At 42.6% G+C, this 15,267-nt stretch overlaps 3 protein-coding genes across 4 annotated transcripts in view; 1 reads left to right on the forward strand and 2 right to left on the reverse strand.

Annotated features, from left to right (window-relative positions):
- The window catches only part of USP13 (ubiquitin specific peptidase 13), a 53,193-nt gene extending 52,319 nt beyond the window's left edge, over positions 1 to 874 (reverse strand). The window contains exon 1 of one of the 2 annotated variants that reach the window (XM_075761495.1): positions 420 to 874. In XM_075761495.1, the coding sequence (XP_075617610.1) occupies positions 420 to 572 (153 nt within the window). In that variant the 5' untranslated portion in view covers positions 573 to 874. The remainder of the gene's footprint in view (positions 1 to 419) is intronic. The other variant, XM_075761496.1, reaches the window with a different exon arrangement.
- Positions 875 to 4,523: 3,649 nt separating this feature from the next.
- Positions 4,524 to 9,621, reverse strand: NDUFB5 (NADH:ubiquinone oxidoreductase subunit B5). The gene is made up of 6 exons (XM_075761498.1): positions 9,439 to 9,621; positions 8,621 to 8,709; positions 7,627 to 7,693; positions 6,802 to 6,863; positions 5,656 to 5,762; positions 4,524 to 4,785 (listed from the first exon to the last, which is right to left on the reverse strand). The coding sequence occupies exons 1-6, from the start codon at positions 9,563 to 9,565 to the stop codon at positions 4,665 to 4,667; spliced, it is 573 nt and encodes a 190-aa protein (XP_075617613.1). The 5' UTR covers positions 9,566 to 9,621; the 3' UTR covers positions 4,524 to 4,664.
- Positions 9,622 to 9,682: 61 nt separating this feature from the next.
- On the forward strand, positions 9,683 to 14,604 carry MRPL47 (mitochondrial ribosomal protein L47). Its single transcript, XM_075761497.1, has 7 exons — positions 9,683 to 9,826; positions 10,434 to 10,579; positions 10,860 to 10,920; positions 11,702 to 11,798; positions 12,119 to 12,249; positions 13,750 to 13,845; positions 14,312 to 14,604. Exons 1-7 carry the CDS (start codon positions 9,726 to 9,728, stop codon positions 14,427 to 14,429), a joined length of 750 nt encoding a protein of 249 aa, XP_075617612.1. The 5' UTR covers positions 9,683 to 9,725; the 3' UTR covers positions 14,430 to 14,604.
- The last annotated feature ends 663 nt before the right edge of the window (positions 14,605 to 15,267 follow it).

The following is a 15,267-nucleotide window of genomic DNA, read 5'->3' on the forward strand; positions in this document are numbered from 1 at the left end:
CGCTACCGCCTACGAGCCGGCAGCGATTTGCCGTGGGGAGCCCCGGCCGCAGCAGACCGCGCACCGGACGCGCAGTGCGGGGCGGCAGGGCAGGGCCCCCGCTCCGCCGCGACCCTCACGCGTGGCGGGGGAGGCATTGCAGCCCGGGCGGAGAAGGCGAGGGCAAACCTAGCGGAGGAAGCCACGGCAGGTGGAGGAGGGCGGGCTGGCAAAGGAAAGGATGGGGAAAATTTTGAAGCCTGAGGGGGAGGAGCGGCCCGAAGAGGGGACGAGGGGCTGCCTTCGGAGCGGGGGGTGCAGCGGGGAGCGGGGAAGGGGCCGCAGGAGGGGCGGGTTTGCCGCAGGGCGCCGGCTAAGGTCGGCAGCCCGCGGCGGGGAAGGGGAGCGGAGGCAGCCGGGGGCGGTTTCGCTGCACTCACAGGCGAGTCGTAGGAGAAGGCACATTCCGTCTTGTAGACCCGGTCCCCTGACTTGGGCACCCGGATCGTGGGCATATAGGGGACAAGCAGCTCGCCCAGGTCCCCGGCGGCCATCTGCGCATCGCCGCCGCTGAAGAGCGCGGCCCGCTGCATGCTCTCTCCCCCCCGGCCGGCCGGCCGACGGCAGCGAGCGGGCAATGCGAGGGCAACGGAGGCGGAGGGGCAGCCGGGCCCGGGGCAGGGCGCGGCGGCGGCAGGAGCCGGGCCTGAGGGAAGGGGGGCGGAGGGAAGATGCTATTTTTAATCCAATGGCAGCGGGAGCGGCACCAGCTGCAGCGGCGGCGGCACTCGGGGGTCCTGCCGAGGGAGGGAGCGAAGGAGGGAGGGGCAGGGCGGCGGGGGCGGGCCGCGCCCGGCGGCTCCCCGCGGCCTCCGCCCGTCCCTCGGCGGCGGGCGGCGAGAGGTGCCTGCAGGGGCGGCCGCGGGCCTTGGGGCGGCGGGGCCGCTCTCCTGAGGTGATTCCCGCCCTGCGCGCGTGCCACGGGCGACCGTTAGGTGGCAGCCGGCGTCGCGCGGCCGCTCCGCTTCCCCGCCGAGGCCCCGGGGATCCGGAGGGGTACCGCAGCCCTGTGCGGCCGGGGCGCCGCGCTACCTCCGCGGGGCTCTGCCTGCAGGCGGGGCCGGAGAGGGACCGCGCACCCTTGTTCACGCGTTTTACCAGAAAACCTTGATTTCCATGAGAGGAAGATGGAGACTTTCCTTTCTTGGTCTCCCATGTAGCTCAGAGCAGGTTCCCCTTTGAGTAGTAATACCCTATTTTTTTTTAAGCAATTAAATACTATATATATACTAATTCTCAGCTTTGGCGGTTTGTAACCTGCCGGGACAAGCAGCGCACGCTGGTACGGAGGGACGAGCCGCTGGGAGACAGCGGGAATGCCCAGGCTAGGATGCCCCAGGAAGTCTGCGGCAGTGCCAGTAGCCACACACAGATTTGGTGTCCTGAGGGACAGTACCTTTAGCTTAAAATGACCTTTTTTTTTTGGCGTTTGTGGTGTTTCTCTTTGATTTTCACTTTGAAAGAATACTGTTAGGGGAAGGAGGAATACAGTGAAGTAACTTTGTAGGAAAAAATACTGGAATTATATTATTTCAAGCAATATCTAATAACTCTTGCATATGCCTGACAACAGCAGGATTAAAAAAATGACTGATCCATTTAAAAATGATAATGTATATTGTAGGTGAATAGCCTTCCACCTATAGTCCACATTATGCAGGTGATGTGACTTTTGCTAGAGCCACCTTTTACCTCAAAGTTTCCAATGGTGGTTCTAGTAAAATCTCAATTAACAACAGAATTGAAAAATAAGTTTGTATCCAGCTATGAAGAAATAGGCTGTGAGAGTGAGCAGACCAGTGCAGTCTGTTCTCAGCAATTTTTCTAGCAAAAAATCAAGTGCTGGGAACAATGTGAAATACTGAGAGCAGACTATGATGTCAATGGAATGGCCTGAGACTTACTCAAGACTAGATGTTACATCAAAGACTTGTGAGCATTGTTGGATGCTGGATAAAAAACAGAAGTTAATACAGGGCCACTAGACAAATGTATTTTGCCTGAGAAGGCTTTGTACTTTTTTAATGGCTTCTCTTATGATTAACTCAGCATTTATAAACAATAAGAGCTATAAGATGACATACAAACCATCTAACCTGAAAGATTGACTCAAACTAAAAGGACAAGTCAAAGCACTGACACAAAATCAATCAGAGTCTTTCTAATGTTTGGCAGTGCTAGGAAACAGCAGATGCAGCCTTTGCTTAAAGCAGTTTATGCAATGTTGCTTATTGTGAAGAAATAAATTTATGTGTTTTGATAGTTTGAAACCACAAGATGATCGGGGTTACTAAGGGACTTGGGCTTATTGCCTTTAAAAAGTGGGAGTTTTGAGTATGGACAGATAGTTTATGGTCACAAACTGTAAGAGGCACTTTCCATCGCTCCCTTGAGGGATTTAAAACCAGAGGAATGCCATGGCCAGTAGAACCTGAGGAAACACATCCCTCTAGTGGCAAAAGTCTGCCAGATAAAGAGAGTACCCTCTGCACAGCAGATATGTGAGTGGATGTCCTCAGGTGCAACTTACCTTATTTGCCTTACATATTTCTTAACTTGTTCTTGGTCAATAATGGCTGGATGGCAAATTTTTACTTCATTGTTTATATAAATTCTTTTTCTTTACTTTTTAATTCCAGTTCACTGTGGAAAAGAAGCCTTTGAGTAATCCTAAATGATACCAGGAAGACGTTACCATCCCCAAAATCACTTATGTGGCTGGCCTCTCTGCGCTAAGTGCATTGGAAGTATAAAATTTGAAGTTTTCACCTTCAGATTTTGCTGTCAAGACTTCCATTTTCATGTACGAAAAGTTGTGTAATTGCACAGCAGAAGATGGTATCTGTTCACCCAGCGGTGACAAGATGATCCATAAAACCTGTTAACTAATGCCAACCTATACCATTCTCCCTGGCTTGATTCTTGCTCTTCAGACACCTAGCAATCCTTTCATAACAATCTTCAATAAGCAGTTTCCTATTTTTCCCTTGTTCTTCTTACTAAGCCTGTTAAAGGAAGTAGAAAGCTCTCTAGCAACACTATCCATAACTTGAATACATTGCTGAAAATGTTAGATATACAGCAGTTACTAGGAAAATAGTTTAATATTTGTCCACTGAGAGTCTTCCTTCTCATGAGAAGTTTTACATGACAGAGCACAGACTTCAGCCTAGGAACTGGGGAGTATTTTCAAGACTACATGAAAGACTTAGGCTTACAAAATCCTGTAAAAGTCACTAAAATGTGAATTTATATGCACCACACACTTTTTAATGTTTAAGAACCTTTCCTTTGCTTTCTACTCCTACATCTGACAGTGTAGATAGTCAGAGGTCTAGGCAAGCACCTCTGTCTTCTGAAAATACAAGAGGTATCTGAGGTAATACAACCAAAGCCTTGTTAAAATTAAAGATTATCCTCCCCACAACTACTTGGCATGGATACATATTTAAAATATGAAAGTTACGTGACAATGGTAGGTAGTCCTCAGTAAGAGTTTTGTGAAATATTAACATATTCCTGAGCACTGACTGTGTTTTCATCAATGAAGCTCCTTTCTGCCACAAAGGGAGTATGTGGCTCTGGTTTACATCTATTGCCATTTAGAATAGGAAGCATATATCATAGCAAAAGCACCCATTATGCTTTTAAACCTCATTTAAAAACAAACTATTAGAAAAACCCCAACCAACCAAAAACCCCCAGAACAATGTAGAAAGATGTTCCAGAGAGAACACTTTTTGCATGATCTACACAGAGAATTGTCCAGTTCAGAAAGATGCACAAAGTCAGTCATCTTTGGGGGTGTTTTGGAGGATTGCTTTTTTTGTTTTGTTTGCTTTTTTTTTTTTTTAAAGAGTCTGTTTAAGAAGTCTTTTACATACACAGACTGTATAGGAAGTGAGACTGGAGAAAATGAAAGAGCACCAAGCATAAATTATGCATACACAAGAGGAAAAAAATGTAAAACTGGTGACAAAACTAATAAAGGAAGAGCAGCATGGCTGACACTATCTGGGATGAAGGGTATTAACAGATATCTAAAGAGAGAAACTTTTGAGATAATGCAGAGAAAATGATAGCAGATGTTGAAAAATATGCAAGTTGGGGAAAAAATAGTGAAAGATGAGTTAGAGTACAAGTAATGAGAAAGAATGTATTTGTCTAAAGTGGCAGATATAATCCTAATATTCCAAAGATCTGAAGGTATTTTTCTTTCTTAGTTCATCTTCCACAAATTATTTGACACAAGGCATTGTGAAAGAAAAAAAACCTTACAGTTTCTTGTACCTTTCATGTAAAACTTTAAATACTAGAAATCACACAATGAAGACTAACATTAACAACTCGTTTTACGTATATTAGGTCACAAAGCCCATTCTACACTGATGTTCTGGAGAAAAGGTGTAATTGTTGGCAACTGACAGAAGGCATTTTTTCTGATTAATAACTTCAACAGCTATACAAGCTTAATTGCCACACAGTTTCTTTCAAATTATCAGAATCAACACAAATATTGTTTATTTTTATTCATTTCCATCAGCGAACAGCAGGATGTATATTACCTAGCTCAGTCACAATTTGTCAGTATGCATTTAAGATCATGCATACTGTCTTAAAATTGTTTAATTGTCAGGTGTGGATTTCATAGAATTGTCAATAAGATTTTTATCAGGTGTTTCATAATGATACCAAGGTCCATCTCCCCTGTGTCTCATCAGTCTGCGTGCCTCCAACTCCATCAGCCTAAAGAAAAGAGCAACAGACACACCTGACATGAAGTTTACTGGGTTTGATCATACACATATCAGTGTTTAACGTCAGGACGTTACTGACAACAGCACTGAGTTTAGCATCTATGATTTATAAATACTACTGAAACATAGGTAACATGAAAATATGAAGGGTTCAACTAAAGCATGAGCTATTACATCCTTCTTTTTTTCAGCAAGTCATCTCACAAAAGAGTAATAAAATACTTGCAGGACTTCTGTCACAGGTTCTTGCTTAGTAAGGGGCTAGACAGTTTTGATACAGCTTTCAACTAAAATTAAATAGGAGCAAGAAAATCAGAAGTAAATGTGATGGTAGAAGGAGCTATGCTGTCTTGGTCCCAGTAGTCACAGTTTGTAGAACTCAGACTTTCTTCTACCACCACAGTTTACTCTGATTAAGTATAAAATAAACTCAGTACAACAATGTCATTGCTGCCTACAACATTTTCAACAGCAACAAGGAACATGACCAGTCCTGTAAACTGTCTTTTAGCTACTCAATTAAGCTATGAGCATTAGCAGAGGCAAAAAGAACTGTCCATTTCCTGACTCAGGAAGACAGAGCTCTACCTTTCTAAACATGAACTGTTTTGAACAGACACTGTTGTTTTACAAGACTGCCCTTGGGTCGTTCCAGTTCTGGTAATCTTAATACCGAGAAGGCAGGGACTACAGATACTGTAACTTCCACTTCATCACCAGCCAGCACAGCAAGCACTCCGAGTTGAGTAACACATGAATAAGCATGTTATGTCAGCATCCAACTCAGCAGGTTAACCAAAATAAAACAATCAACTCTAGTATGTATCAGCATTTTAAAACATTCAACTATGTAACATACCTCAGTTCAGTTTTCTTCGCTTCAGCATCAAGCAGAGCCATCTGTTTCTCATAGTTCTTTTCAGGGGGGTCAAGGAAGTAACGAGCTATCCAGCGACTTATAGGGTGCTGGAAAATACAAAAGCAGTGATTATTCATGCAATTTCCAAGTAGAAATGTCATCATAACTTAATTAATTTTGTCTGTTCCCAGTCCTGAAAATGTGTCATCAACACTACGGGTGCTGCCATTCAAACCATAACAGTAAAGTTAAAAACATGCTTTGTAAGACCAGAACCCTAGAAAGCTGTATTTCTTTTGCCATTTTAATACCAAGATAACCTGCAGATTACTATTCTGTAGAAAAATTAGAAGTTAATGGAAGACAAGCCATTTATTTTCTTTCTGTTGAAGTAAAGTTCCTTGAACTGCCACTGTAATCATAGCAACACATTCCAAACCTCCTACTGTAATCAGTGACATTTTGAAGTTTTGCTTCCACATAGAGGCCATTTCACTAGGAACAAGTGTCTAAGTGAGTTGAAACAGTCATAATAGTGTTGCTGAATTTAATTACTTCCTATCAAAAGCAAAAAAATGCTTGCAGCAAGAAGCAAGAGACTAATTTTAAGAAAATATAATGAAATGAAAAAAGTATAACCTTGAGTTTCTGACTATAAAAGTCCTCAATTCTAGATATAAAAGCATGTGTGATGTTGGACTTCAAAACAACTAGCAAACAATACAAAAGAAAGTAATGTCATTTTAAACTCCAGTATCTTAAGATGTTGTAGTTCCAGAGCAAGAAACAAAGACAAAACCAGCATGCTAAGAATAAAGAGAACTGAAGACTGTTCTTACTATGCAGGAATATTACAAAAGAATTCTTGGCGTATAGCTTCAGCAGTTTACTTGCATAAAGCTACAGATCATTTGCATCTACCTGTGTCAATAAACAGATTTCCTACAGCAACACGCATGTTCCGTAAAGCTGAAAAAAAGCAAGTTCACCAAAATCATAATTGCACAATTTGAGTTCCACTACACTGACACCCAATGGCAGGGATATGGCCATCCTCATTATCATACTCCACACATTTTACTCCCAAAAGTATCATCAAGAGGAAGGCCATCCATACCATGCCACCCTTTTACACGTTACACTCACTTTGTAGTATTCCCAGTACTCTGGAACATAACCTTCGGGAATCTCTGCAAGTTCAGCTTCACCTAACAAGGAAAGAAGGAAAGGAACATTTAATTCAAGTACTTTTTTTGTCGTACCTTATATCTGCCTTTCACATTAGGAAAAGATCATTATTTCACATGGAGAGTATTTAATCCCTCGATCTGAGCTCTATTCAGAAAAATTGGACTTGTAATTTTTCCAGACACTTCCCACTGCCTGTATCTAGCTCACAGACTTTAAGCCACACAACAAAAGGGTGACATTAGCAGCTATACAGAAGAAATAACTAAGATCAAGTCCACAGAAATGCCCTTTAAAGTGTATGAGCTGAAAGCATGGATTTTTCCTAATTTCTTTATTACGTTAATTCCATATTATTACAGTAGTAGACTTAAAACACCTATTGCCAAGCAGAATTTTGGCTTTTTTGCTAGATATAAAGGGACAGTTGTAGTGTATGCAGCCTTCTTAAAGAAGTATGTAAACCAAGGTAATACAGATTCCTCATTTGAATACAGGAGAACTGCTCACTAAACCTCATGATGTTTGAAAGACTGTCAAAAGATGGACTTTATCAGTTTTTAAAAATGTAGAAAGCTTTTTTAAAAAAGCAACAACTAAGGAAAAATAAAAATACCAGGAACATCTTCTATGTACTTATACAATATTACCAGAACTGTTAGGCCGATTTCATGGTCTTCCGAAGAGCGAGTCTCAAAAGATCTCTTTTTTCTATCCAGTACGCTTAGTTTCCATTTAGTAATTTTGACTGTGTACTTGGCTTAATCATGACAGAGCACTCACCAATGAAGATGTTGACATATGTTATGAATAGTGCCGCAGGTATTCCCGTCAGAAATATATAGAATCTCTGTATAGGGGATAAAAAGAAAAAGAAACAGTATGGGAAATTCAGAAATCTGACAAAATTTAGGTGAGGTTAGTCTGAAAGTGATGTAACAGCCAATAATTCTTAGATTTGCATTCATACGTTAGATAGGGTCGTCGACAGATTGCTGCTTAAAATGAGTTCATTAACAAACTAGAATACAGAAACAGTGATGCTGTGTCAGTCCATGAGCCTATTTAGTTCAGCTTTGAATTTCCCAGAGAGGTCAGACTCTGCAGCAGCAGACAGTAATGCTTTCCCCAAATGCTGTCTCAGCATCTTGTGATGACTGGCTTCAGCATTCACTTGTAACGAGGCACTAACACCAATGCAATATAATCCAACACAAATACAACCACTGCTGGCTTTGGTAACTGTGGAAGACAGATAAAGGAACCCTGATCACACAAAGGGACTTGTATCAGGTTGGCTGTTACCCGTCATAATAGGCTTTAGCCGAAACCTAGCTTTTTAGGGGTCGAACTCAGGTCAGGCTTCCTAAGTCTAATCTAATTTAGGTAACTGAAGACAAACCCTGCAGAAGAGTAACCTAATACATTTTAAAACGGAGGATGGAGTGGAAAGCGTTTGTAGGCTACTCATATATGAACAGAGACACATAATTTAAGCATGCTGCTACAGCATTAAGTGAAGTACCTATCACAATCTTTGCCATTTAGCCAATCTTTTTACTTCATCTGGCCCTGATTTTACAACATATGACAAAAACTTCTTTAGGAGGAGGAGGACTGGAAATTCTTGTTTATGTGAATAGTGCCAACCACATTTTAGACGCTGTCATGTAAACAACTGATAAAATTGGATTTTAGACACTCTGACGCCATTTGCAAGGGAGGAATATATATACTGAATATTATACTGAATGTAATAAATTTGTTTTTAACTCACCAACAAGTTCAGAAATCGAGTATCATAAAAACTTGTTGCCTTGATAATAAACATTCTCTTCCCGTGGCTGCTGCTATGTCGTACAGGAGCTGAAAATTGAACCAAAGTATTATGGTTTTTTCCCCCTTTGGTGATTGTGCCAGTATACGGTCAACAATGCATGGTGTAAAAAAAAGGTATACAACAGCAGCTGAGTAGTTACGAGCTGGTTTTCTGGAGGATACTGATGTTCCTAAAATCCTGCCTGACATCATTTCCTAATTTGCTAGAACGAACTTATTTTTCTTCCAACTTTAGACATAGATCTATTTCTACCTGGAAGTCTCAGCCAATAAATCGCTGAATGTCATTATAGATGGCCAAGTAAATTCACAGATTAGTATATCAGGACGTCTGGCCTGCCACCAGCTTTGACCCACGTTCTAACCAAGAAATGTAATTTCTCAGAGGAACGGAGAACCGTGTTGGCCCCCCTGGAGGGATCCTCCCGCACCTGGGAGGGGTTTCCTACACCTGCTCAGCCCAGGAAGAGCCGCAGCAGCCCGTAACGGGACGGCCGCCCAGCTCCGTGTTCCTGCCCCGGCCCCACAGACACGGCAGCCGAGAAAGGCCCGAGCCCTGCGACCGCCCCGAGCCGCGGAGCCGAAACGGAGCCACCCGCCCCGCGGCCCCCGTCCCGCACCGGCCGAACCTCCCTGAGGCGGCGGCCCAGCGGCCTCCCGCGCCCCTCTGCTCAGGGGGGCGCCTCTCCTCCGCTCCCCAAGGTCACCCTGCCCCTGGCACACCCGCCCCCCTCGTTCCCGCCGCCGAGGCCCTACCGACGGTGCCGGGGAGGCGGGCGGCCCCCGCAAACCAGGGGAGGCGAGCACCGCCCGCCGCACCGCTCGCCGCCCGCCGAGCTCCCCAGGCAACCGCTGCCCGGAGCAGCAAGCTCATGGCCGCCATAGCTGGAACTGGCACGGGGGCGGGGCCGGCGGCGCCGCTCTCCACGGCGGAGTGAAGCTAGACAGACGCCATCTTGGCAAAGGGCAGATCATTCTGTTTCCGGCGCCCTCGCGGGCCGCCGTCTGCGGCGCCAGGCATTGTGGGAAGGGCGGCTGGGGTCATGGCGGCCGCTGTGGCGATGGCCGCTCTGTGCCGGCGCTTCACGGCCGCGCTGCGGCTGTCAGGAGCGCGGCCGGGCTCGACACTTGCCGGCCTCCCCGGGTAGGCACCGGAGCGGGGCAGGCTGAGGCTCAGGAACCGGTTCGGGTGGGGATAGGCGCGTTGCGGGCCGTAGCGCCGTTCCCGGGAGGAAGGAGAGCCGCCCTTAGCGGCCTTCGCGTTCCGCGTTGGCGGGAGGCAGGCTGGCTGTCCGGGTGTCCTGGCTCCTGAAACCTGGGCTGAGGGCTGCGCAGTGGCTTGTGTTGTAAGGCACCGTGTAAACGTAGTATTGAGGGTTCCCCTGTTTTGCAGTCATCTTGCTTCCAGCGTGGGGTTTTTGTGTTTATACCATGTGTTTACTGCTTTTGCCATTTAGTTAAAGCCGTTGGAGAAGGAGGTATTTTTGTACAGTGTAGCTCAAACTTAGTCTTTATTTTATTTCTCAAATTCTTGTATATCTCTGAGTATAGTGAAATGATAATTAAATGAGATGAGGTAGAGGAGAAAACACTGACCTGACATTTTTATGAAGTGTTGAACTCGCATCTTTTGCCCAAGGCTGTCGTGTTCATCTGTAGGACCTGTGCCTTTGTGAGTGAAAGAAACATTCTCATTTAGCCAAATATTATTTTTCTTATCATATGTAGTTTTCCTTCTAATTTTTATGCAGATTGATGCTGAATCTGTTCCACAAGAACCTAGCCAAAGCTGAGCCCCTCCATCAGTTGAAGTTTCTGCACACTACTTTGTCTTGTAAAGGTCTGGAAGAGTTTTTTGATGATCCAAGAAACTGGGGAGAAAAAACAGTAAAGTCTGGTGAGTTATATTTCGCTTTTCTGATAGTGATTGTTGAGCCACTTGTGCTTAGCTGGAATCTGACCTATTTTTTTGCATTATAGGAAGTATGCATAGCTACATAAAACTTATTTTTTTTATATGTATATGTACATACATACACTTACACATGTGCCTGTTAATTTTATTTTTTCTGTGTGTATTCTGCGTTTATGAAAGCAAATAGACACTTTTTTTTTTTCAGAATAAGAGAACTTGGTTCTATTAAATTGATTATTTTTTAATATTTTTTTTTTTACAGGGGATGCATGGGATATAAAGCAGCTAAGGGCCAAGAGTAGTGAAGACTTGCACAAACTTTGGTAAGTAAGTTTTAGTGAATTAGCTCCTCTTCTTTCAAAGCAGCTCTGCACACTTTATTAAAATGCAGCTAGTGAACTTATTAGCCTGTAAACTTAGTCTCCCATACAGCTCTGTGTGCTTAAGCCCGGTCTAGGCTTGGAGCAGCCCAAGTTCTGGTACTGCTCAAATACAAAAGCTGTACTGCAGGTGGTCGTGTGATAGTTGTGTCCAGTACAAAGAGTTCAGGTTTGGTATTAAGAGGCTGAGTTTGAACCGCAGGACAGACTTGGTTGGAAATGACTTCTGGTGAGGCTAACCACTGCATTCCATCGGGTTGCTGAGGGCTGCATCTGTCCAGATCTTGAAAGACTTTGAGGCTGGAGATTGTGTCACCACTCTAGGCAACCTGTGCCAGGCCTAAAGTAGTACTTAATTATTACTGTGAAGAGCTTTTTCCTTGCTCTATCTTGTCCTTTTGCTGTGAGCCTGTAAGAACAGTCTTGTAGTGGAAGACTATTGAGTGTTACCCTCTTCCCTCCTCAGCCTTCTTTATTCCAGGTTAAGTATATCTGTTTCCCTCAGACTCTCCCCCTGTGTCCATGTACATCAGCCCTCCCCTGCCCACCTCTGCTGAGCTTTCCCCAGTTGATCACTATCCTCCTGTTTCTTTATTGTGGAGCTAGCAGGTGTAGGGTATGGGATTATAGGTTTGACAGCTGTGCTTTATCCAGCAGGGTAGCGAGTGAATAACTGCCAATGCATCTAGAAATTATTTTTGAAGTTCTGTGCTTTCTGATCTAGGTATGTCCTACTGAAAGAAAAAAACATGCTATTAACTTTAGAGCAAGAATCAAAACGACAACTCAAGCCTATGCCAAGTCCAGAAAGATTAAAAAAGGTAACTTTTTCATACTAGCTAAAATTATAACTCTAAGTCTTTAACGAAATACCAGACGGTCAGTTATTTCGTATCTGTTCTGCTTGTAAGTTAGGGTTTTAAAGCACCCATTCTTTACTGTTCCAAATTCAGCTGTTTCATTCAGTCAGTGCACAACTGTGAGATTACTCATGATGGAACTCCCTAGTGTATTTTACCTTTGAGTGTATTTTTAACCTTCACTTTTCCTTTACATTTTGCCATAGATCTTCATTTAAGATCTTTTAATTTGTCAGCATTGTGTTTTGTTGGCCCATCCTGAAACTATTTCCTATTTCCAGGTAGAAAGATCTATGAAAAATATAGACTTGGTTGTCAGAGAAAGAGAAATTGCTTTGAGGCTTTTACAAACTGGCCATGAAAAACCAGTACCTGGTGAGTGGAGACATGACTTCCTAGGACGCACCTACTGGTATGGAAAAGAGAATTTTTGTTTTGAATGTATGAATTTTTCTCGTACTATGTCTCTTTACCAGAAAATCTTTATCTAATCAAGAAAGGATGTATATATTGTATAGAAAGAAACATGTTTTCTCATCAGCATTCAGGTGCTTCTTGAGTTTCTGGGGGGGGGGGGGTGGGGGGTGGGTGCGTGTGTGGTGTGTGTGCCCCCTGTGGTTATTTTTTAATGTGGTTACAATTGTTGCTAAATAATCCAATGGCAATTGTTACTAGTAATTGTAACAACATTAGTTCCATGTAACTAATATGATTTCCCTACTTTGAGGATGTGTGTTACTACAATGATACTGTAAAACATGAACGAACTAGGGAGTACTGTTCAAGTTGAACCATCAGGACATCCCCTAAGTATAATGCAAAATCCATGTACTGGGGTCAGCTGTGTTTTGAGTGCACCACCCAGAGTATCACATGAGACCACGTAAACAGCTGTTGGAATTCCCTGCTAGTCTTGGCAGATACTTAACTTTGTTAGAAGCTTCTACCTTTAGAATTATTTATTGTTCAGCTATTACAAGTTCTTGAAAGTTTCAGGTGACAACGCTAAAGGTTCTGGCAGGACCAGCTATTTCATTAACCAGTATTTTACCCTCATCATACTGGTGTTTAAAGCACTAATTATAGTATTCAGCTCTGCAGTAACAGTGTAGATAGCAGAAGGTCACACATTATAACAACTGTGAATTTTCAGTTGTTAGCCATTTGTTTACCCATTAAATATAAATCAGCAGAATACTAGGTGCACTAACCACTAGATTTACCTCTCTAAGGATAAGGCTTCTGTATATCTTTCTGCTCGGAGACATTGCCTGCAAAGAAGGGTTTGCCCATCTATTTGGAGTCTAGTCCCAAGTTAAAGCAGGGGGAGAGGGGCAGACACATGAAATGGTCTTTAGGCACTTGCAGAAACTCTGCAATACACATAATAGTAGGTCTGACACAATCTGGATGCACTGAGTCTGCACAAGCCATCTGTGCAGCCCATATGCAAGAGAAACCCCAAACAGAAATAATTGAGTATGTATTTAGAGGGAAAGACTTATGTTCAAGCAGATTTGCACTTGACATGACACTCAGACACTGGCATTTAAAAGAAAATTGTAGTAGAAACAAAACTCTCTTCACACATAGTTTGTTCACATCAGCTTTTGAAAGTCTTCTTGTGAAGGAGTAACTTTAAAATATAAATGCAGAGAATCCATATCTATCTTGGGCACTCTCTTCAAACATCTACAGTTCTTAAAGCAGACCACTTTCTACAGAAAGACGCTGAGCTGTAGAGTTACAAACCAAGCCAATAACAGAGTGGAAAGTAAATACCCACATACAAATTCTGCAATGTGCTGGTCAGACCACTTTATCACTGTACAGTAACTAAGTTAACTGGCAGAATCCAAGAACGAAGACAAAAGGTATACATTCTATAATCACTTTTATCTATCTCTAACAGGTACAGTTACAAGGAATGGCCAATACCATGGTACTTGAACAAAAAATACAAGAAAAGGAAATTCTATTACTTACCTCATGTGAATCGCTTCATCAGGTAAAAAGTTCTTTGACACTGAAAATTTTCTGTTCTGTTCTTCAGTCCTCCTTATTCCACTTGGCAAGGGAAAAATAGTAATAATCCTGTTTCATGGTTTGTTGTGTTTTGTTGTTTTTTTTTAAAGCTAGCAGACTGAAAATAAGGCTTTTTAAAATTACAGCTTGCTCTGTTTCTTTTTGCTGTTCCCATCTTAGTTATTAAGGGATTTAGTTATCTATGAAGTTGCACTGTAAAAGTAATTTTACATGCAGAGTACCTAAGATCCTCCCAGAGGTTGAATTTCTGTAGAATTCAAAAGCAGAAGAAAAAAAATAGTTTGCTTTACAGGCATTTTTGCTTATCGCAAGCAACTTAATACTGAAGTTGTTAATTGCTGGGAGCCTCTATTTGATTAGGGGGCTGAGCTCATTAAGGATGTTCTGAACTTATCTAGAAATTAACCACACGGACTTCTTTATTTCAGGCTCAGACTTGAAAAATCTTTATGTATAAAGGCAAGAAGACAAAACCTAGAGAGAACGAGGCAAAAGGTCTTGGAAAGAAAGTTCCCTCACCTTGCTGTAAAATCTCAGAGCCAGTAACATCCCGGAAGAGTGCTGCAAGCAATTGGTTGAGTATCTCTGTGACTAGAACATGAAAAAAGTTCTGAAACCAGCGAACAACTTGACTGAGCATTCCTGAGAGTCTCCACGGTGGTTTTTTTTTTTAATCCCATGTTTGACCTAAATGAAACTTGTGATCTGGAATTAAAAAGCAGCTTTGGTGCCTAACTCAAATTAATCCTAACAGTTGTTTCTAGAAACACTTGAAAAATGATGTATTAGCCAGTTATTATAATAAGTGAGACATACATCATTAACAGTGAAAAGCAGTAAGTGACTACCAGATCAAAGTATAAGAAGTGTAGGGATAATATTTACCTGGTTTAGTTTAACAAGTATGTATTAAAACCAGACAGAAACATGATAGCCTCTGAAGCTCACATAGGAGCTTTTGTTCCCTGATCATCTGAGTTACTGGTATGTGCTTTCTACATAAAAGCATGGGAAAATACAGTTTTCAGTCTGCTGTAAGGAACTTTTTCCTTGCTTTAAGTTGGCTTGTTAGAAATTATGAAATATTTAGCATGTGAACTTTTAACAATGCAGTCTTTCTACCTACATTTCTAGATACCTATGACAAATGCAAACATTTGTGCAATGCTTTTTTGCAGTATGCAAAGTGTAGGAAGACTGGTAATAGTCTGTGAAACTGAAGTAGAAAGTTACTGCTCTCAGCTGATGGTAAATACTTCATGAAAGGTTTTAGCCTTCAGATGAGGCTAAGTAGAACAAAGTCACAAATACTAGTCTTTCAGGAAGCAAGTGTGCTATGCAACATAATCTGATAAACCAGGGGACATTCCAGACTCTACTTGAA

This window comes from Balearica regulorum, chromosome 9 (genome assembly GCF_011004875.1).
Source record: "Balearica regulorum gibbericeps isolate bBalReg1 chromosome 9, bBalReg1.pri, whole genome shotgun sequence".
NCBI classification, from domain to species: Eukaryota; Metazoa; Chordata; class Aves; order Gruiformes; family Gruidae; genus Balearica; species Balearica regulorum.